The sequence below is a fragment of the Artemia franciscana genome, chromosome 9 (genome assembly GCF_032884065.1).
Source record: "Artemia franciscana chromosome 9, ASM3288406v1, whole genome shotgun sequence".
Lineage (NCBI taxonomy): Eukaryota > Metazoa > Arthropoda > Branchiopoda > Anostraca > Artemiidae > Artemia > Artemia franciscana.
Window position 1 is genome coordinate 2,656,730 of NC_088871.1, and position 22,150 is coordinate 2,678,879.

Here is a 22,150-nt window from a genome sequence, read left to right on the forward strand (position 1 = left end):
AATGCAACACAAATAGCCAGTTGGTGATTTCAGGTGTTTTCAAATCTTTTTTTTTATTTTATTTTAATTGTTATTCGTTTTCAATTTCAATATTCTGTCAATTACCCACTAGATTAAAAAAAAGTCTCTTTTGGTATTTTCAGTGGAAAATACCCTTTTTTGGTATTTTAATAGACAAAAATTCAAGAAACACCAAAATTCCCCCACGCTCCAGATTTTGAAAGCTAAATTTTTACAACCTCTGTATTCCCTTGAATTACAGAACTGTCACAGGTTCAAAGATTTTTGGCGGACAAAAGGGACCATTTCTGGCAGTGAAAAAAGGACCAGTAGGGAACTTTTAACTTTAGTGAAAAGGTTTCTCTTTTCAATTTTACATTAGTCTAAATGTCAGCTGAAACCAGAAATCAGCTTTCCAGTAGGTATTTTTGTCTGGTATTTTAATACTCGCCGAATTGCCCCCACGCTCTAGATCTTGAAAGCTAATTTTTTACAACCTCTACATTCCCTTGAATTACAGGACTGTCACAGGTTCAAAGAATCAAAAATATGGACTTTTTTGACAGACAAAAGGGACCATTTCTGGCAGTGAAAAAAGGACCAGTAGAAACCTGTCCCAACTGTTGTTTAACGTATAAATGACACAATTAACATCATACTCAATATTCAAACCGATCCCTCACAAATCTGAAACCAGGACGGTCGGCAATATCTTCATCTTCTGGAGAGACTTGGGTAATTATAAGATGATTTGACCCCTTGTCTTTCCATATGGATCTTCTCATTTTTATTTTTTTATAAAAATAAAAAAATATGAAACATTCCAAGTAGCTACTTTGATTAATAACCAGAAAATCATCACAGACATTTCATCATTCAGAAGCAATTCATCATTATTTCATCATCAGAAGCAATCATCACACAACATTTCCAAATCACCACGATTTGAAGGCTTCAGAAATACTTTTTGGTAGTTATAAGTTTGTTTGCTATCTCAAAATTTTTATTGGATGGTTTTTTGGCACTAAGCGGGCCAACAGTGCTTTCCATCAGAAAATGGCAGAAATCCATGCTTCGCCGTGGCCCTATCTCTTTCATTATTAAACAGGGCACTAGAACTTTACAATTGAACGATGCTTCTCCCAATATTCTAGGACCGCTGGTTAGATACAATCATCCCTGCGAGGAAACACGAAATAATGAGGAAAAAAACCCTGATCGGAATGTCATATTTTACAGGTAGGGGATCCAAACCTTTAATTCGGGTTCTTAATCGTTATCAATTTGATGCGTCGTTTCCATCAGGGCTGCAACCCTTTTAGGTTATATTTTCTGCTTACCCCAAACTTACAAAATTATCTTATGCAAACAGCATCCGATGAGTGTTTTCAACATTAGTGTATTTTACATACTCAAAATAAGCATTCTCGATGCTACAGTATTATAAAGATTTCTTTTTGATAATTAATTTACGGAGGTAATGTAAAGAATATGGCACTAGAAATTAGAGTCTTAACCGGCTGTGCTGATCTCTGTTTCATGAACTTCCAGCCAGGAAGTGCAATGCGAGATTGGGGGTCAGCCATCCAGTGCTTTCGTACACCTTTAATGTTTACCTTTCCCAGATTTCTCCAGGATCCAATTTAGAGCTGGATCGAGTCTAGCTGAGCCTACAGAGTCATGTCACTGACCCTCTTTCCAAACTAAACATCAACCAGCGATACCAGTACGCGAACATCTGTCTTCACGGACGAAAAATTTCAAGTCTAGCGTGCTAATTATTCGGCTAAGACGGCTCAAGGAGGGAATAGCCCCAATCTTATCATGCGCAATGTGCGGTAACTCTTATTTATAAATTTGGTTAGCATATTTATTCTGTTATTGGTTGTCCTTGTTGATTTTACGACAGATTAAAACACACACTTTGAAATAAAAAGCATTCCCAATGAAGCACTAGTGAGTCTAGCCTTAGACGGAGGTTGAAAAGGAAAGGGGTATTCATATTCTTGTTTGTGGTAGGTTCAGGTCATTTTAAGCTTCTACTAATTATTTATTTTAATTTGGCCATTTTAGGTTTAATTTCCTCATTCATAATAATTGCAGTTCGTTTTATGTTGAAATGCTATTCTTGTATACAGCACTAACCACTTTATTGTATTTGTCTGGTATACCATACAAGAACAAGACCTTTGCGAAAGCTCTTTTATCAATGGAATCGAACGCTTGCTCATAATCTACAAAACTGAGGACTAAAGATGTTTAATAGCTCAGGCATTTCTCAATTATTAACCTAAGAGTGAAAATTTGGTCAACACATCCTCTTTGTTTCTAAAACCGCACTGTTCTTCTCTTAAAACGTTGTCTACGGTATCTCTCAGTCTAAAAAGTATCATATTACTAAGTAATTTGTTACCTACAGAGACCAGACTAATGCCACGATAATTACCACAATCACTTTTATCACCTATCTTGTACAGTGGTTTAATTAAGGTTTTCCTAAAATCGCTAGGTATTTCCCTTTTTTCAAAAATCATATTCATAATCTTCAGTAATTTATTTTTAACCTCAGAGCCGCAAATATTTAAGATACTCATTTACCCCACTATCAGCACCTGGAACCTTATTATTTTTTAATCCTTTTAGTAGTGTCTCTAATTCTTCTTCACAAAACAAATGTTCCTTCACATCCAAGATATCACAAACTTATTCATTTCCCTCTATATCTTTTCCTGCAACTCTATCTCGGTTTAGCATACCCTAGAAATGTTCTGCCCATCTCTCTTTAACTCTTTTCTTATCACTAATTGTGGCCTTGTTTAAATCTTTAACTGGGACAAGTCCAGATTGATTACTCCCTCTCAATTTATTCACACGCCAGTACAATATTTTACTATTATGCCAAGCTGCATCTTCCAAATCCTCAGTAATTCTATACTTGGCCTCCGCTTCACACCTCGTTAGTTCATATTTTAATGCTTTCTCCGCTTTCTTTACCTTTTTCTTTACCGCTTCCTTTTGTTTTCATATGATCTATCATTCAGATAATTCTTGTACAAGTCCCTTCTCCTCTCTATTAAACATAAAGCTTGTTCACTAGTATGCCTAGCTGCGGTCCTAACTTTCTTCTCCAACACACCATCAGCAACTTCACAAAATGTTTTCCTAGAATTATTCCTACCATCTTCCACGTTGTTAAATTTTAAACTCTCCAGTTTAATATTCAACTGTTCCTAGAAAGTTTCTTCTACATTCTCATCCTGGAGCCTACCAACATCTTAAATGCTTATCCTGGAGTCTACCAACATCATAACTTCCCAGGAGGTAGTTACCCTTCCGAAATATCATCTTTAAATTAACCCTAGATGCTACGAAATGGTGATCTTTACTTTTAACACCAATAAAAGCACTCCTATATACCCTAGTATCTTGTATTGATCCTGCCAGTCTTCGGTTTACAATAACATAATCAATAAGGTTTACTATGTTACCATCACATGAATACCATGTTACCTTATAGGCCATCTTATGACCAAACACTGTATTGGTTACAACTAAATTGTTATACCAACAAAATTGCAACAGTCTGTAGCCATTACTGTTTTCTTTTCCTACACCAAATTTACCAAGGCTAGGATACCATCTATTCCTGTTTCTACCGACCTGGGCGTTAAAATCTCCAAATAAAAACACCATATTTCTACCTAGGACCCAGTCTATTTGCGCTTATAACTGTTAGTAAAATTCATCTGAGTCACTAGTATCTCCGTCAGTCGGTTCTACAGGCGCATATACTACTATAACTGATACCCTGAACTTTTTAGTTATAAAATGAGCGATTAGTATTCTATTATTAATGCCTTCCCAGCCGAAAAAGACTTAGCAGCTTCCTTATTCATCATGAGCCCTACTCCCTGTCTATGAACCCCATCCTTCCTGCCTGAGTAAACAAATTCTATAATACCTAATTTCATGCTTCCTATCCCTGAGATATCATTTTCTGAAACTTCTACTAAGTCCCATTCGAATCATCTGAATTCGGCAGTTAAAATGTCGATAATTGCTACTGCTTTTTGGAAAGAAGCTCTTGGAAACTTTTGCAAATAAGGAAACAAGATCCAGTAAAGTTGGTTTCCGAAAGACTATATTGGTTTCATTAATCGACAGTCAGATATTATGAAAAGAGAAATCACCAATGCAACAGCACAAACATATAAAAAAAAGAGACAGAAGGAGAAAAGGAAGACTGTTTTCCTAAATTAGCGATTAATATAGACCAGCACTTGAATGAGGCCTTAACCCTACTCATCCATACAATCACACAGGTCAAACAGCATAGCCATACACAATCAACCATAAAGAATAATCCATGGACAGGCAGTCATGTCGTCAATAAGTATAAGTCGTCATTTACCAAACAATAGAAACAATAAAAACAAATAATTCAGAGGCAACAACCCAACACAAGGGCTCATCAGGAGAATACACTTACCTATAGGGTTTCGCCACATTAAATTCTCTACCCAGTCAAGTGTTGTGGCTACCACAGAATATCCATGGCATCCCCGTGTCAGGTATCACCCCCAAAATACATGCCTATGAAAAAAAAACCCAGCAAATGTAAAACAACCAAGTAACACCAAAATAAGCTTATCCTGTTAATATATCCCTCTTTTTAGCAACAATAGGTAAACTAAATATGATAAATTTTACCAAATCACAAATATTAACACATTGCAAAAAACCTGAATGAACTAAACAATTATAGAATTCATCTTTACCATGTGGCTATTATAATAACAAAAGATGATGCCTAACATCATCTTTTACCTAGACTTGTTCCTCGTCTAAGCGACTTAGTCTTCTTTACATCATTTCTCAAACCTATCCTTACACCATGAAGTCTTAAAACCCCCGAAAATTCATTTTTCTCACATTTTTATCAACTATTAGTCAAACTATCTGGGAACTATTGTTAGTAAAGATGGTAGATTCATTGGAGATGTAAAAAGTAGAATTGCCAAGGACAAGGGTGTATTTTCACAGTTTAGACAAGTTGGAAGAATAGGAAGACAAGTCTACGAACCAAGGTTACAAAGTTAGAAGCAACAGTTGTAGTATTCAAATATAGTTCTGAAACATGGGCACTGTAGAAGACAGAAGAGGATTAGTTAGATGTTATTGTTATTGTATTATAATATTATAATAACAAGTTCTAATTTCCTTTAAATCCTCCCTTACGACCCCTTCGCACCCCATTCAGGGACGACCTACTTTACGTTTGGCCCTCGATGGATGGCCGAAAAGGATGATCTTTAGCTATCTGTCATCCTTCATCCACAAAACGTGTTCTAGCCATCTCAATCGTTCCCTAATTATAACCCAGGAAAGAGAGATAGAACCACATTTTTCGTACTCTTCCTGTTTTAAATATGGTCAGCCAAACGGGTATCAAAAAATAATATGTAGATAATTCCTCTGGGAAACATCTAACTAATCCTCTTCTGTCTTCTAGAGTGCCCATGTTTCAGAACTATATTTGAATACTACAACTGTTGCTTCTAACTTTGTAACCTTGGTTCGCAGACTTGTCTTCCTATTCTTCCAACTTGTCTAAACTGTGAAAATACACCCTTGTCCTTGGCAATTCTACTTTTTACATCTCCAATGAATCTACCATCTTTACTAACAATAGTTCTCAGATAAGAGAAACAATTCACTTGAATGATCTTCTCGATGCCTAACATCATCTTTTGCCTAGACTTGTTCCTCGTCTGAGCGACTTAGTCTTCTTTACATCATTTCTCAAACCTATCCTTGCACCATGAAGTCTTAAAACCTCCGAAAATTCATTTTTCTCACATTTTGCTCACATTTTTATCAACTATTAGTCAAACTATCTGCTTAGTCCAAGTCTAGAAAGGTTTCGCCTTCCCATTTGATTCCATGCTCTCCTATACACTATATCGGGTTCCTTAAGACAAAGTCTCAACAAAGTCCATATAAATAGGGATAGAACACAGCCTTGCCTAACTCCTGATTAAATACCAAACCATTTACTAACCTCATTTCCTACCTTAACCGGAGCAAGTCTAGAAAGGTCCAAGTCTAGAAAGGTTTCGCCTTCCCATTTGATTCCATACTCTCCTATATACTAAATCGTGTTCCTTGAGACCAAGTCTCAACAAAGTCCATAGACAAAGTCCATATAAATAGGAATAGAACACAGCCTTGCCTAACTCCTGATTAAATACCAAACCATTTACTAACCTCATTTCCTACCTTAACCGGAGCAATATCGTACTCGTATACATCACTTTGATGTATTTATCTGGTATACCATACAAGGAAAGGACCTTCGCTAAAGATCTTCTCATTTATCTGTTCTATTGGGTCAATCAAACAGGTGTTCATCAAAAAGTTTGTGGTAACGAACTGTAAGTAAGGAGCGACCCGGCTCAATAGTAACCGAAGCTATAAAAATTGATATTTTGATACAAATAGATATATCAAAAGAATCCGTTGTTTATGCCAGTTTAAAACATACAATTTCTATTACGCTTTGTGTTACCCATTAAAGGTTACGAGCCTGAGAAAAGTTGCCTTATTTTCGAAAAAAGGGGCAAAGACCCCCTAGAAGTCATAGAATTTTAATGAAAATCACACCATCAGATCCTGCGTATCGTAGAGCCCTACTGTAGAGGTTTCAAGGTCATATCTTCAAAAATGTGGAATTTTGTAATTTTTGCCGGAAGAAATATCACGGATGCGTCTTTATTTTTTTTTGTTTTGTTTTTTCCAGGGGTGTTCGTATCGACCCAGTGAGCCTAGAATGGTGGGAGAGGGTTCATTCTAATGGAAATGAAAAGCTCTAGTGCCCTTTTTAAGTGACCAAAAAATTGGAAGGCAACTAGGCCTTCTCCCACGCAACTTTTTTCACAAAATCGTTCGATCAAAATTTTGAGATAGTTTTTTTCCAGCGTAGTTGAAAGGCCCAATAACTATGTCTTTGGAGATAACATGACCCTCCCCCACAGCTCCTGAGGAAGGTCTTTAAGTTACAAATTTGTCCATTGTTTAGGTATAGTATTTGTTCTTGGGAAGTATACATAAATTTCTAGGTGGGGAGGGGATGGAGGACAAATTTTCTACTGGATGGATTTTGCACGGGGAGAATTTTCCATGGAGAGCGAAGTTTCCAGGGGGTGAACTTTCAGGGGAATTTTTACACTGGGGATGTTTGCCAGAATTCCTATACGAAATTTCTTTAAATATCTTGCTTTCTCTTTACCGATTCAATTTTGCGCATGGGAATGTTAAGGGTAATTGTCCAGGGTTGATTTTCAACAGGGTTGGATTCTCAAGAGGATATTTCAATGTGGAGGGGAATTTTTCCGTGGAGGTGGAGCCAGATATCCTAGCGTTATTTAAAAAAGATCATAAATGAAATAACAGAAAAACAAGTTTTTTCAACTGAAGGTAAGGAGCAACATTAAAACTTAAGAACGGGCAGAAATCATTACGTATATGAGAGGGGTTGCCCCCTCCTCAACATCTCGCTCTTTACGCTAAAGTTTAAATGATCCACGAAGGGAAAAAAAGCTATTTGAGTTACTTCAGTTGCTTTAGTGTTCTCATCGATGTAACTCAAATAGCTCCTGTTCCTTACATGGATCAGTTGAGACAATTGTATTTTATTAATATTGGTGGTGGTTTTATTTGCTTTTAGTTTATTTCAGTTTTTTATCTTTGTTTCTTTTGTGCTGAAAACGCTTAGTTTACATACAGGCAAAACATCCACGTTGTTTGATTCTTGGAATTCGTCATTTGAAAATTTTGTTTTATGGAAAAAGTTTTTTACATTAATTTCTGTTCGTTTTCTATTGAAATAGTCTTTTTCATGGAAAAAATATTTTATATCTTTTCGTTTTTTTTTCTATAAGAATCCATAGTTTGGCTTGCTATTAGTATGTTGGAGAAAATTTTTCAACAATTTTTAATCCTGACACAAATAGTATTGCTTAATTTAAGTTTATGCCTGCTCAAGTTCACCTGAAAAATAAAATAATATAATTCCTCAAAAAAAATTATCTATGCTCTTTGACAACCTGTATAAACTTACACTCTTTCGTTTTTTTTTTAATTGTAAAAGTAGAAGTAGTAGGCCTAATAGTAGTAGCCCCAAAAGTTTCAAATTAGTACCCCCAGTTGTTCTCGATATGTTGCTGAGGTTTTTATCGATATCCATACATACAGTGCCTTTTGATTTAGTTTTAAAGCATAATGAACCAATTTCATGATTGAGGGGGGTTGAAATAACAGTTGGACTCTTCCACTATGCTACAAAAAAAGGATGTCTCGTAATTTGATTAGATGTGTTTGGTAAATGAATGGGCTGTGGAGATGGGCTGTTTGCCCTCCAATCTCTTTTTGCTCTTAAAAAGGGCACTTTTAATCTTGAATCAAATTACTTCCTTTAAAAGTTTCAATGATGTTTCTAGCTACTATAGAGCGGCGCTGCCTATAATATTGTTTATATGCCCTTTTGAAAACCTGCATGCACATAATTTTATCGTTTAATCGGAACTCTCCCTAAACGTACCCTAAAAGTTTCACCTTAATACCCTTAGTGCCATTAGTTACAGTAGATGTAGAGGTAGCATTAATAGTATATGTATTGCCTTTTGGTGATTTGCTCGTCAATCTCATTAAGTCCTCGAAGTTTCAACTTAATACAATTAACCTTTGCCAAGACATTGCTAATATATCCTTTAAATAACCTATATATTTCTATACTCTTAATGCTCATCTTTAAGCTCTTAGCCTTAAAAGTAGTTGCAGTAGAGGTAGTAGTTGAAATAGCATCAATAGCAGTAGCAATAAATTTAGCAGGGGTAGTAGCATGCACATTTTGCCCTTTGGTCAATTGATTTTCCCTTTTAAGCATTTTCTGAAAGTTCCAACTTAATACTCGAATCCATTCTTGAGATACGCTGTTTTGACAATGTGCAGGCACATAGCGTCCTTTGATTTAGTTCAAATTTCCCCTCAATATTTTAGATCTAGTATTGTAGTTGTAGTAGTATTGGTCGTGGTAGTTGTAGTAGTACTAGCGTAAAAATATTACCTTTTTAATCAATTATTCATCTCCCTTATTATTTCCTGAAAGTTCCAATTAATGTACTCAGTCATTTATGAGTTAGGCCCTTTAAACAGCCTTTATATGCATAACGTTTTTGATTTAGTTCAACATTCCTCTCAACCATCTCACCCGAATGCCCGTTGTCCTTTCGGAAAGTAAAGGTCAAACATGCATACCTTTCTCAATAATATATACTATATGTAAGCAGGGACAGATTGCCTAGCTTAAAGCCCTTGTTCTAGAGGCTGCGAGGGGGTTGACATCCCTAAAGGCATAATTACATGATCTTTCGACAATGCTGAAGAAAGTAGACGTTTCAAAATTTTGATTGAATGATTGTTTTGGAAAATTACGGTCATGCGGGGGGAGGGGGTTGGTTGCCCTCAATTCACTTTTGAATATTAGAAAGGGCACTGAAACTTTCAATTTCCAATCCAATGAGCTCCCTCCGAAGTTTATGTGACCACCCTTTCTATCAAAACCTTATATGCCCCCATGGAATAAGTTACAACCCTTACCCTGAGGGCTGTGTGTGTGTGGGGGACTCTTAAAGACATAATTTCCAGACCTTTCAAACTACGCTGAACGAAATGGCTATCTCAAAATTTTGATTGAATGTGTTTAGGAAAATGTCAGGTGTAGGGGTGGGGAAGTGAGGCTGCTTGCCCTCCAATCGCTTTCAACATATCACACATCACACAACACAATCATGACAACTCCTTCTACACAAAGTGCTCTGGTCTAAAAAAAAATTGAAAAAATTATAATATATTTGCACCCACATCGCTGTTTACTAGGGTAGCGCAATCACGCTGCCTAGGATCTTTGGACTGTTTTCTGAACAAATCGCTATCTTAAGATTTCTATCAAATGCATTTCAGGAAAGTACGACGTGTGTGTGTGGGGGGGGGTAGCTGCCCTCTGATATCTTTGACCCTTAAAAAGGGCACTAGATCTTTTGATTATCAATTCAATGAGACCCCTCCGAAGTTTATACGACCACCCTTTGCATAAGAATCTTATATACCCCAAGGGCATAACTTACAACCCTTGCCCTGAGGGCTTTAGGGGGGTTGTCATTCACAAAGACATAATTTCCGTACCTTTCAACTTTGGTGAACAAAATGGGTATCTCAAAATTTTGATTGGATGTGTTTGGGGAAATGATGGGCGTGGGGGGGGGAGGAGGAGCTGGTTGTCCTTCAATCAATTTCAACTATTAAAAAGGGCGCTAGAACTATCAGTTTCTAGTCGAATGGACCGTTCTTGAAGTTTCTGCGACAACTCCTTCTATACAAAGTGCCCTGGTCTAAAAAAGAAAAAAAGTAATAAATAATACATCGTGGCAAATATACATAGCTCTGTACTTAGAAAGTACTGTTGCGCTGCCTGAGGATTTAAATCTGGAAAGGCATTACCCTGGAAGGAAAATTAACTTTTTAGAAAGGTTTTCTCTCTATTGGCTCATAGCAATTATTATGGCAGAGAGAAGTGATGTAGATATTGCAAAAATAAGCAAAAAATATAGACAAATTCTTACTCCGGTTTGCACCATTCCCCATGGGCCAGGATTCATTCCAATCAAAAGTGTGGATATAGTTTCTTTGCAAAACTTAGTGACAAATATTTCATGAGGAACTCTTGCATAATCAACTGGATTATAAATATGTGTTACGCCACTATCACTGTAGTTCAGTCCAAGCAAACTACCTGCAAGCTCTTTTTCGATGGTAAGCACAAGCTGACCCACTGTTTTAGTCACAGGTAAGAGATGTTGTTCCGTAAATGCTGCTGCCATATTACTACATGGAAAAGAAAAGAGAAACGATAAAATGGGATTATCTGCTGGAATAGTGACAGATATCAATATATTTTGCTTAATATTCAGACTTGCTTTTGACTAAATTTAGGCATTTGAATTTAAAATAATTGAATTTTCTGTGGCTAGCTTGAGTACAAGCCCCTTGTCAAAAATTTTATGATTGTAGAATGCAACAAAATTTGAGAAATATGCTCCAAAAACATAAAAAAGCAATTCATCCCTTCCTAAAGTGTAAAAAAGACCAGAAATTTCGATTCAGCAATTGCAAAGCACTTACTTGATCTTTTCCACCATAATGTAGTGTTTGATCAAAGAAAATAACTGGTAATTCTGTTGGACTGTTAAAAAAGGTTTATAGAATCATAGAAATTTAAACATTTTTTATTAGAGACTGCAAATACAGAAAACTATAAATAAATGTTGCATCACAAATCTTTAGTCGTGGATGATTAAAACATTCTAAGTCCAGTAACTCCATTTAGTCTGAGCTGATTGAAATTATCATCCTTGCCAATTGATTTTTCTAGGCCATGTTTAGAAGGATATCGTGTCTCAGAGCTCTTATTTTAAATCTCGACCAGATCCGATGACATTAGGGGGAGTTGGAGGGGGGGGAACCTAAAATCTTGGAAAAGTCCTACAAACAGAAAATTCTAAGTTGGAACCCATTTTAAAATTAGAATATTCAAGGAAGGAAGCTTCTCTTCTTTAATGTCCTGAGTCTAAAATTGTTTCCAACCTTGAATTTCCTGTAAAAAGTAAACAGCTCATAATAGTTCCCATTCACATTTCTCACCAAAACAACCCCCTTCTGCAAAAATAGGCACGTAAATTTCTTTAGTTGATAGACTTCTAAAAATATGCTCAAGCATTGATAAATTTGCAGTTTTCAACATAATTTAGCTAGAATGAAAGTGAATACGAGACCAGATTAAATTAGAAATAGTCACTTTTCCGATTTGACCATCTGGGGGGGGGGTGGGAGTGGGGGGCCGGTTAATTCGAAAAAATAGAAAAAATGAAGTATTTTTAACTTACGAACAGGTGGTGAGATCTTAATGAAATTTCATGTTTAGAAGGATATCGCGTCTCAGAGCTCTTATTTTAAATCTCGACCAGATCCGATGACATTTGGGGGAGTTGGAGGGGGGAACCTAAAATCTTGAAAAACGCTTAGAGTGGAGGGATCAGGATGAAACTTGGTGGGAAAAATAAGCAGAAGTCCTAGATACGTGATTGACATAACATTGACAACAGCAACAGTACTTGGGTGTGTGAAAATTGAATAAAGGATTATTGGCTAAATTTGTGAGATAGAACATTTATTTCTGCTTATATTTATCCTTTGGTGTCATTTTAAGTGGCTTCCCTTAGCATTTGACTTTAATTACCTGGATTTTAAAGCTAGTGAATTTTCTCTATCCCCATGGGTATTTCCCAACAAGCCAAATAATCAAAACAAACGAAACGCTTCTTCTTTTTCCGAACTTATAAAGTTTGCAGTTGCCAACGCTCCATTTCCGTAACGCCATAGAACAGGTTGTTTCAGCCGTTTTTCATTGTTTCAGCATTGGCTCAAAAGTAATTGAATGTGATCTCAGCATTTTTTGATTACGTTTAGTGATACTTATATTGACAATAAAAACTGCATTTCAGCAAAAGTACGCTTGTAACGTATTTTGAATTCCGTCCCTGCGCAGTGTTATCATATTTTTCAAAAAAGCACTGTAGCAGTCTGGCTGGATACAGAAATGAGCAGCAAACGTCAGAGACAATCACCAAGAAAAGATCTAGATTGCTGCAAAGCATGTGATATTGGGCTAAAGGATGATAGTTGTGCCCTTTCATGCGATATGTGTGATGCATGGTTGTGCATTGAATGCATTGAAATGAGCAAGTCAGAGTATGATTTGTTTAACAAGATGACACGTCGTCTTGGGTCACTCTGGCATTGTCCTATTTGCAAGCAAAAAGGCTCTGGAACTCAAGGAATAACACCCAGTGAGATCAAAGACATAATAAAGAGTGAAATTAGGTGTTCATTTTCAACAATCGGAACTAAGCTTCAAGATAAATTTGAAAAACTACTGAAACCAATAAGTGATCGATTAACACAGATAGAAAAAGAGGTATCTGCCAAATGTTCTGTTGAGGATGTAAAGAAGCACGCCACTACATCGCTCAAAGTCGAATTTGATAACCTTAGTGAAAAATTGAAAAATGAAATAAAAAGCAAAGAAACAGCCAATGATATTGTAGAAGATTTAGTCACGAAGCAAAAAAATTTAGTTGTATTTGGACTTCAAGAGGATCCAAACTGTAGTACTAGGAAGAGTCAAAATGAGGTTGATTTAAAGCTCCTGAATCAAGTAATTTTGCAGAATTGCCCTGTCAAATGTTCATTTACAGTTCGTTTGGGAAGACTAAATAATGGAAAATGTCGTCCGATCAAACTGTTTTTCCGTAGTCCCATAGAACGTGATGCTGCTTCTTTCTTCTTGAGTGGTAACCTGAACACCATAAAATCCTCATACCCGACTTTTAACTTTTCTCATGATCGCACAAAACTGTAACTTGCTCAAAAGAAAAGGTATAACGCTCTGAAAGAGGAACTTAACCAAAAAGTGACAGCAGGAGAATCAGGTTGGAAAATTAAAGATGGAAAAGGTGGTCTAGAACTTGTAAAGATAAGCTCTTTTCGAGGTGAAAATAGCTCGCAAATCCCTAGGGAAGCAGTTATGGAACAATAATTTCCTTGTGCTCTACACCAACGCAGATACTTTATCAAATAAAGTTGAAGAATTACAGTCATTGATGTCAGTGCATAAGCCTCATGTTGTTGTTATTACTGAATCTTTGCCTAAGAATTGTGCACATCCAGAAGCATATTTTCAACAGTTTGAAGGTTATACTTTATTAGTGAATACTAACTATAAACGTGGAAATTTTGTTTATGTTCATTCGTTGCTTAAGTACACAGAAGTAAATGATCCTTTAGTACTGAGTATTAGTGAATGTTTAGTGGTTGATGTAAAATTTCCTAGGTCTACAAATAGTATTAGAATTGTTGCAGTGTATAGAAGTCCTAGTGTTAATGAGCTATCTCCAAATAATAATGCAAATTTATTACAGTATCTTCACAATGTTTCAACAGTTAGTTCAAGGGTATTAGTGGTGGGTGATTTTAACCTACCTTCCATTGATTGGAAAAATCAAATAACCTCGCTTTCTAATCAATCATTTGAGCATCATTTCCTTCAAAAATTGCAGGACACGTACCTATGCCAACACGTTCAGGAGCCTACACGATTTCGGGATGATTCGAATCCTTCTGTCCTTAACTTGGTAATAACAAAATCTCCTGACGATGTTAGAAATATTGAAATCCTACCTCCATTAGGAAAAAGTGACCACACCGTTCTTAAACTGTCATTAAAATCTTCAGGTGATGATTCTACTACTCAAAAACAGACTCTTAAATATAATTACACTAAAGGCGATTATGAGTCTTTCCGAAATTTCATTTTATCACTATGTATCACAGAACAGTTGAGGGAAAATAAATACAATGTTAATGAGGTATTTGAGCTGATTCATGAGGCTTTGGTAGTGGGTCAAAACAAATTTATTCCAACTATAGTTTATAGTCAGCTCTATAAAAATAGGCAAACTCTTCCTCGAGAAATTCTACAAGCTATTAACGAAAAAAATTATCGGTGGCGTGAATATATTAAAATAAGAAGCACTGAGTCATGGATAAGATATAAAAGAGCAAGAAATAGAGCAACTAGGCTTCTTCGGTCAAATCGTGAGGCACTTGAATCGTCTATCATTGCATCAGCTCAAAGTTGCCCAAAAAGGCTTTGGAAATATCTAAGAAAAAACCAAATTTCACAGTCCCCATCCTCAACTTCATTCACTGACCCTGAAACACAGACAAATATAGACAATGATAATGAAAAAGCTGAACATTTTAATAAACTTTTCTCATCTGTTTTTACACGACCTCAGAGTGAAACTCCTATTGATCCTAATTTTTCTACCAATTTCACAATAGATTTTGATGATTCTGACTTCAATGATCAACAAGTTTTTGAGGTCTTGAAGCATCTTGACACAAATAAATCACCAGACATTCCTAAATTTTCAAACCATATGATCCAAGAGCTTGCAACAGTACTCACTGAACCACTGACACATTTTGGCATGGAAAAAAGCAATAATTAAACCCCTGTATAAAAGTGGCACAAAAAAGCAATTTAAAAACTATAGACCAATATCAAACACTTCAATTTTTTCCAGAGTTATGGAAAAACTAATTGTCAAGAGAATACAAAATTATTTCGAATCAAATCTTCTTTGGCATCCATCTCAACACGGATTCCGTAAAAAACGTTCATGTAATACACAGCTTTTGGAAGTATTACTGACTTCCATAGGATGGCAGATGAAGGTCTCAGGTTTGATTGCATCTATATAGATTTTTCTAAGGCGTTTGATAAAATTTCCATTCCGCTTTTACTTCAAAAGTGTGAGGTATATCACGTTGGTGCCAGAACGTTGAATTGGATTGGTGATTATCTAACAGGCAGGACGCAGAAAGTGATTGTAGGTGATGCTTTGTCCTCTGCTGAGATATTTTTAAGTGGCGTTCCACAAGGTAGTTGCCTTGGTCCAGTACTTTTCTGCCTTTTCATCAATGACTTGCCTCTTGTTGTCCACCATTCCACAATTAAAATGTTCGCAGATGATGTAAAGCTCTACCGCTCCTTGGCAAATTCAGATGAAGCTTCGTTGCTTCAAAAAGACTTGGATGCAGTGCACAATTGGTGTAATGCTAACTCCATGTTTGTCAACGAAAATAATTGTAGGGTTGTCCATTACTTTGGCAAAGTAGAACAAAGTTATCCATACCATCTTGCTGGACATTCAATCTTACCTGTTGAAAATGTCCGTGACCTTGGTGTTCATTTTGATTCTAGTCTTAGGTTTGACAAGCATATCTCTGAAGTAACTCGTAAGGCAAACTATCAGCTATTATGTCTTAGACGGAATTTCCATAGGTTTAATCTCCGTTCATTCATTGCCATTTATAAATCAACAGTTCGACCGATACTTGAATACAATTCGTCAGTACGGTATCCATTGAATAAAAATGACAGAGCAAGGGTTGAAAAAATGCAGCAAAGAGCAACTAAGCTTGTACCTTATTTGAAACATTTGCCATATGAAAATAGACTGCACAGGCTAGGATTGTCAAGTCTTCAATTCCGAAGGGATATGGCAGACATTATTAACATATTCCGTATAATCAAAGGCATTGATAATATAAGTCCATCACAGTTCTTCACATTTAATGACACTAACAGGACCCGTTATCGCCCACATAAATTGTACCCCTCACTCTCAAAAAGGAAAATAGAACAACATTCATTTTACAGCAGGGTGTGGAAGCCATGGAATGACCTTCCACCTAAAACATTTCTAACAGATGACATAAACAGATTCAAAATAAGACTAGCAGAAACAAATTTTCAAAGTGAATCATTTTTAAATAATTTATAGTATTATTTGTCAGTGTTTGTTGTAGTCGGTATTTTCATTGATTTGTATGTGTGTATTATGTTGTCAGTGTTGTCATAACTTCTATTTATTATGTTTATTGCGACAAGCTTGAAAGCTTACCGTATTTGGTATTAATAAATAAATAAATAAAATAACCAGAACGGATCTGCGCTGTTTGGGGAGTTGGGGGGATAGTTCTAAAAAATTAGAAAAAATTAGGTATTTTTAACTTACAAAGGAGTGATTGGACCTTAATGAAATTTCATATTTAGAAGGATCTCGTAACTCAGGTTAATTACTTTAAATCCCGACCGGATCCAGAGTCATTAAGGGGTGCAGTTGGGCAGGAAACGGAAATCTTGGAAAACACATAAAGCGCAGAGATCAGGATGAAACTTGGTGGGAAGAATAAAAACAAGACCAAGATACGTGACTGACATAACTGGAATGGATCCGCTCTGGATCCGGTGACATATGGGGGAGTTGGGGGGGGGGCTAACATCTTGGAAAACGCTTATAGTGGAGGTATCGGGATGAAACTTGGTGGTAAAAATAAGCAGAAGTCCTGGATACATGACTGACATAACCGAGACGGATCTGCTCTGTTTGGGGGAGTTGGGGAGGGGGGGGGGGGTAGTTCTAAAAAATTAGAAAAAATGAGGTATTTTTAACTTATGAAGGAGTGATCGGATCTTAATGAAATTTCATATTTAGAAGGACCTCGTAACTCAGATCTCTTACTTTAAATCCCGACCGGATCTAGAGTCATTAAGGGGCGGAGTTGGGGAGGAGCCGGAAATCTTGGAAAACAGTTAAAGCGCAGAGATCAGGATGAAACTTGGTGGGAAGAATAAAAACAAGTCCAAGATACGGGACTGACATAACCGGAACAGATCCGCTCTGGATCCAGTGACATATGGGGGAGTTGGGGGGGGGGGGCTAACATCTTGGAAAACGCTTAGAGTGGAGGGATCGGAATGAAGTTTGGTGGGAAAAATAAGCAGAAGTCCTAGATACGTGATTGACATAACCGGAACAGATCCGCTCTATTTAGGGGAGTTGGGAGGGTCAATCCTGAAAGATTGGAAAAAAATGAGGTATTTTTAACTTACGAAGGAGTGATCGTATCTTAATGAAATTTCATATTTAGAAGGACCTCGTAACTCAGATCTCTCATTTTAAATCCCGACCAGACCCAGCGTCATTGGGGGGGGGGGACCAGAAATCTTGGAAAACACTTAAAACAAAGAGATTAGGATGAAACTTGGTGGCAGAAATAAAAACATGTCCAAGATACGTGCCTGACATAACCAGACTGGATCCGCCCTCTTTGGTGGAGTTGGGGGAGGGAGTGATTCAGAAAAAATAGAAAAAATGAGGTATTTGTAACTTACGAACGGGTGATCTGAGCTTAATGAAATTTGATATTTAGAAGGATCTTGCGCTTTAGAGCTCTTATTTTAAATCCCGACCAGATCCGGTGACATTGGGGGGAGTTGGAGGGGGAAGCCGGAATTCTTGGAAAACGTAAAAATTGAGGTATTTTATCTTAAGAATGGGTGATCGGATTTTAATGAAACTTGATATATAGAAGAAACTTATGTCTCAGATGCTCCATTTTCAATTTGAATAGGATCCGGGGACATAGGCGGTTGGAGGGGGAAACAGAAATCTTGGAAAACGCTTAGAGTGGAGAGATCAGGATGAAACTTAATGGGAAGAATAAGCACAAGTTATAGATACGTGATTGACATAATTGGAACAGATCTGTTCACTTTGGCCGAGCTGGAGGGTGTTGATCTGGAAAAATTAAAAAAATTGAGGAATTTTTAACTTAAGAATGGGTGACCAGATCTTAATTAAATTTGATATTTAGAAGGAACTCATGTCTCAGAGCTCTTGTTTCAAATCTCAACCAGATCTGTTGACATTGGGGGAAATTGGAGGGGGAAACCGGAAATCTTGACAATGCTTAGAGTAGAGAAATCGGGATGAAACTTGGTGGGTAGAATAAGCAAATGTCGTAGATACGTGATTGACGTAATCGTACTGGATCCACTATCTTTGGGGGAGTTAGGGGGTGGGGTTCAGTGCTTTGGTGAGTTAGGTGCTTCTTGACGTGCTAGGACGATGGAAATTGGTAGGCGTGTCCGGGAGCTGCATAAATTGACTTGACAAAGTCGTTTTCCCCGATTAGACCATCTGGGGGGCTGAAGGGAGAGGAAAAATTAGAAAAAATGAGGTATTTATAACTTACGAGTGGGTGATCAGATCTTAATAAATTTTGATATTTCGAAGGACCTCGTGAATCAGAGCTCTTATATTAAATCCCGACCGGCTTTAAGCCTCCGATTTCGCTTTTAAATCAATCTATCGATTCTTAGAATTTTGCCAGAGCTCATACCATATGAGCTCTTAGCTCTTGTTTTTCTGTGTTGAGGCCCCTCAGAACTAGGGACTTATGAATAAAGTTTTGAGCTGTTCCAGAAAACAAGTTTTTGTCCCTTGTTAATCTCTCTGTTTTAGGCCTCATTTTGGGGGAAATCAATCACTTTAGTCTGCTAGGGCTCCTTTGGCCCAAGAAACTGAGTGACAGAAGTTTCAATGGAATCAGAAAAACTTTTTTGGCTCATTTTGCAGTAGGTGCCACTAGCTTAAAAAACAAAATTCCACATTAAGTTCCCCTTTCTCCATGGACTTAAAGAGGCAAGTTTCAAGTAGATCAGAAACAAAAGTTTTCTGGCTTATTTCGGAGCCCTCTAACACCGTCCCCCTTTAAAACTGGAAAAGTTCCTGATAATAATCAGAAAATAAGGTCTTTTGGTCCATAAGTTTTAGGGAAAGGAAGGGGGCTCATGCCTCCAGCCTCAAAATTCGTTTCCACAATGGAGTTCCTTATCCAAGGGACATACAAAGATAAGGCTAGAGCTGAGCAGAAATATAGTTGTTTTTTTTTACCTTAAACTACATTTTGTTCATGCATTGGAGTCCCATGGAAAAGGAACCTACAGATGTAAATTTCAAGCTGTTCAGAAACCAATTTTTTGACCTTTTTGCACCAAATATTTTATTTTTTTATTTGTTCTTGTGCATTGGAGACTCCTAGGCCAATGATACAAGTTTTTATACCAATTGGAAAATGATATTGTTTTTAGACCTTATTTTTGCAGGGCCCCTGTCCCCAATAAATTTGTTTGGCACATTAGGGTCCCCTTTACCCAGAGACTTCAAGGTGTAAGTTTGAAGCCAGTGAGAGCCAAAAGTCTTCTGACTAATTTTTGGGGCCCCTAGTACTCATCTTACACCCAACAAAAGTGAGATCCCCTTGTTCTGGGGTATGATGCTTGGAATTTCCAAGCTGACCAGAAAATACAATACTCTATCCCATTTTCCAGACCTGTGCTCAAAACCTAGAAACCATGTTCATATTACAGACTCCTAAGATTTAAATTTCAATCTGTTTGGGGAAAAATTGTTATGGCTCTTATATAGGTTCTCAGACCACAACTGCTATATATAAACTGCAAAAAAAATTGCAAAAATAGAGAGACAAAAATGAAGATAATTAGCCAATGAATAACAAAAATTAAGCATATATTTCAGTAAAGTCTTTTGCTAAGCTGTCTTCACTGATTATGGGATAATATTTGTATGCTATACAAGATAACTAACATAAAACAAATTGTAAAGGTGAGTGGAGATCAAAACACAAATTGAATAATCATTAAGACATTTCAGACGAGACTCAGGCATTGAAAAATGATCTGGAGATGCAGCTTGAAACCAAAGCTAAATATTGTCCTTTTTAGTGTCCCCCCTCAGACAAGTGATGAACTTTACATCAAAAGATACCTTTTGAGTGATTATTGGCTCCCAAAGGTAAGCGTCTCTAATGTACATCTTCTGAGCAGCCAGCAAAGCCAAGTCGCAACCACCAACACCAAAAGAAACCTGCTCTCATATTATCTCAGTCCCAGATTTCTAGACTAAGAAACAGATTCGGCAAAAGTCTTACAAAAGAAAAGGTTCAGATACGATCCGTTTTCACAAACAAGTTTTTCAAATGACAAATGAAAGTTCTCAAGCTGAACTGGCTAGCCACGACGAAAGAACAACAAAGAGAGATTAAACTCAGTGAAAAGACAACTAACAAGACTGCAGCCAATAGAGTGAAAAGATGAAAGACTAAAACAACGTGGATATTTCGCCTGCATGTAAACTAGGCGTTTTCAGCACAAAAGAAACAAAGATAAACTAAAATGAACTAAAAACAAATAAAAAATCCAGAATAACGACTTCAAGACCAACCAAGAGAAAAAAGCAAAACTATACAAGGAGTTGCAGGTCAGGCGTGAACAGGACCAAGCGAATTTGGTTATCCGTGGGAACTCTATGGTTCCTAAAAAATGGTGAGAATCATGCAGCCCAACTGGCTGCAATGGAACACTAAATGATTCACCCTGCAATGTAACCAGTGTAAATAGTCAGTTAGATGGTAGTGCTTTTCAAAGCATAGTGTTTACATGTAATAATAGTAGTGAGGCAAACCATGAGAGTTCTGTGTCTTCTAATAGAATTAGTGCTGATGCTGGCAACAGCTATTGCAAGAATATTGCTGGGCTGAGTGTTATTTTTAGTAATGTTGACAGCATAACTTCGAAATTTCAGGACATCAGATGTGTCCTCTCTGCAGATGAGGCAGATACTTAAGCGTTTGTGAAATCAAACCAAAGCAAACCTCCCTATCCTTGACTGAAACCCAGATACAGATATCAGGATACAGATTGATGACCAGCTTTTCCACAGATGGAGGTAGAGGAATCGCCATATACATACGCGATGGGATCTAGATAGGCATAATTGATATTAAGTTATATTACAAGCCATGGGCACAACAAATTTGGATATCTATTAACCTACCTGAGGGTCCTGTTACACATGGTTGCCTTTACAGGAGTCCTACTTCAACAAGTATGGAGGACTCACCCTTGGCTATACATTAGTCTATTGATAGTATTGCCCAAAAATATAACAGTTTATTCACACTTGGTAACTTAAACTTACCTGCAATTGAGTGGGCTGAGGGATATGGCCACACAAGCAATGTGGTATCACAGTCTTTCCTGAACTATTTAGAGGAACACTCGCTATTCCAGGCAGTGATATTTCCAACAAGATTTCGAGAAGGAAAGAATTTGTCACTCCTTGATCTCATTTTAATAAATAATCCAGAGTTGCTCATTAACATAAAATTACAACCCCCATTTGGAAAGTGACTATATTGCAATAAAATACCAATTTCGACTGTACCCACAGACATAAACCTAACTAAACATGTGTATACAAGCAATAGTCAAATCAGACATGAACTCAGTCAGTGTGACTGGTCATTTGTCAAATTTATGGAAGTAGAAGACACATGGGATTTAATAAAAAATGTGTTGTTGGACACTGTCAATAAAAACACAACTATTATATGGAGACGCAAACCAAGAATCTCCCCTTTATGACCAGAAAAATGAAAATTGCCAGAAACAAGAAAAATAAACTGCCAAAGCTCAAAAACCAGAACCCACATAGGACTGACTACCTAATTAAGTTTCAAGCTGCAAGGAACAAAGTTC

The 22,150-nt window shown here is 36.9% G+C and overlaps 2 protein-coding genes across 3 annotated transcripts in view; one reads left to right on the plus strand and one right to left on the minus strand.

Moving 5' to 3' along the window:
• Window positions 1–22,150, minus strand: part of LOC136030878 (single-strand selective monofunctional uracil DNA glycosylase-like) — a 48,793-nt gene that overhangs the window by 24,438 nt on the left and 2,205 nt on the right. For both annotated transcript variants that reach the window (XM_065709960.1, XM_065709959.1), the window contains exon 2: window positions 10,680–10,941. In XM_065709960.1, coding sequence (XP_065566032.1) covers window positions 10,680–10,937 — 258 coding nt within the window. In that variant the 5' untranslated portion in view covers window positions 10,938–10,941. The remainder of the gene's footprint in view (window positions 1–10,679; window positions 10,942–22,150) is intronic.
• On the plus strand, window positions 13,776–15,188 carry LOC136031543 (uncharacterized). Its single transcript, XM_065711213.1, has one exon. The coding sequence runs from the start codon at window positions 13,776–13,778 to the stop codon at window positions 15,186–15,188; it is 1,413 nt and encodes a 470-aa protein (XP_065567285.1).

What these genes read in the sequence shown, in the direction of transcription:
- LOC136031543 (XM_065711213.1), top strand. Translation starts at nt 13,776, where the DNA reads ATGTCAGTGCATAAGCCTCATGTTGTTGTTATTACTGAATCTTTGCCT.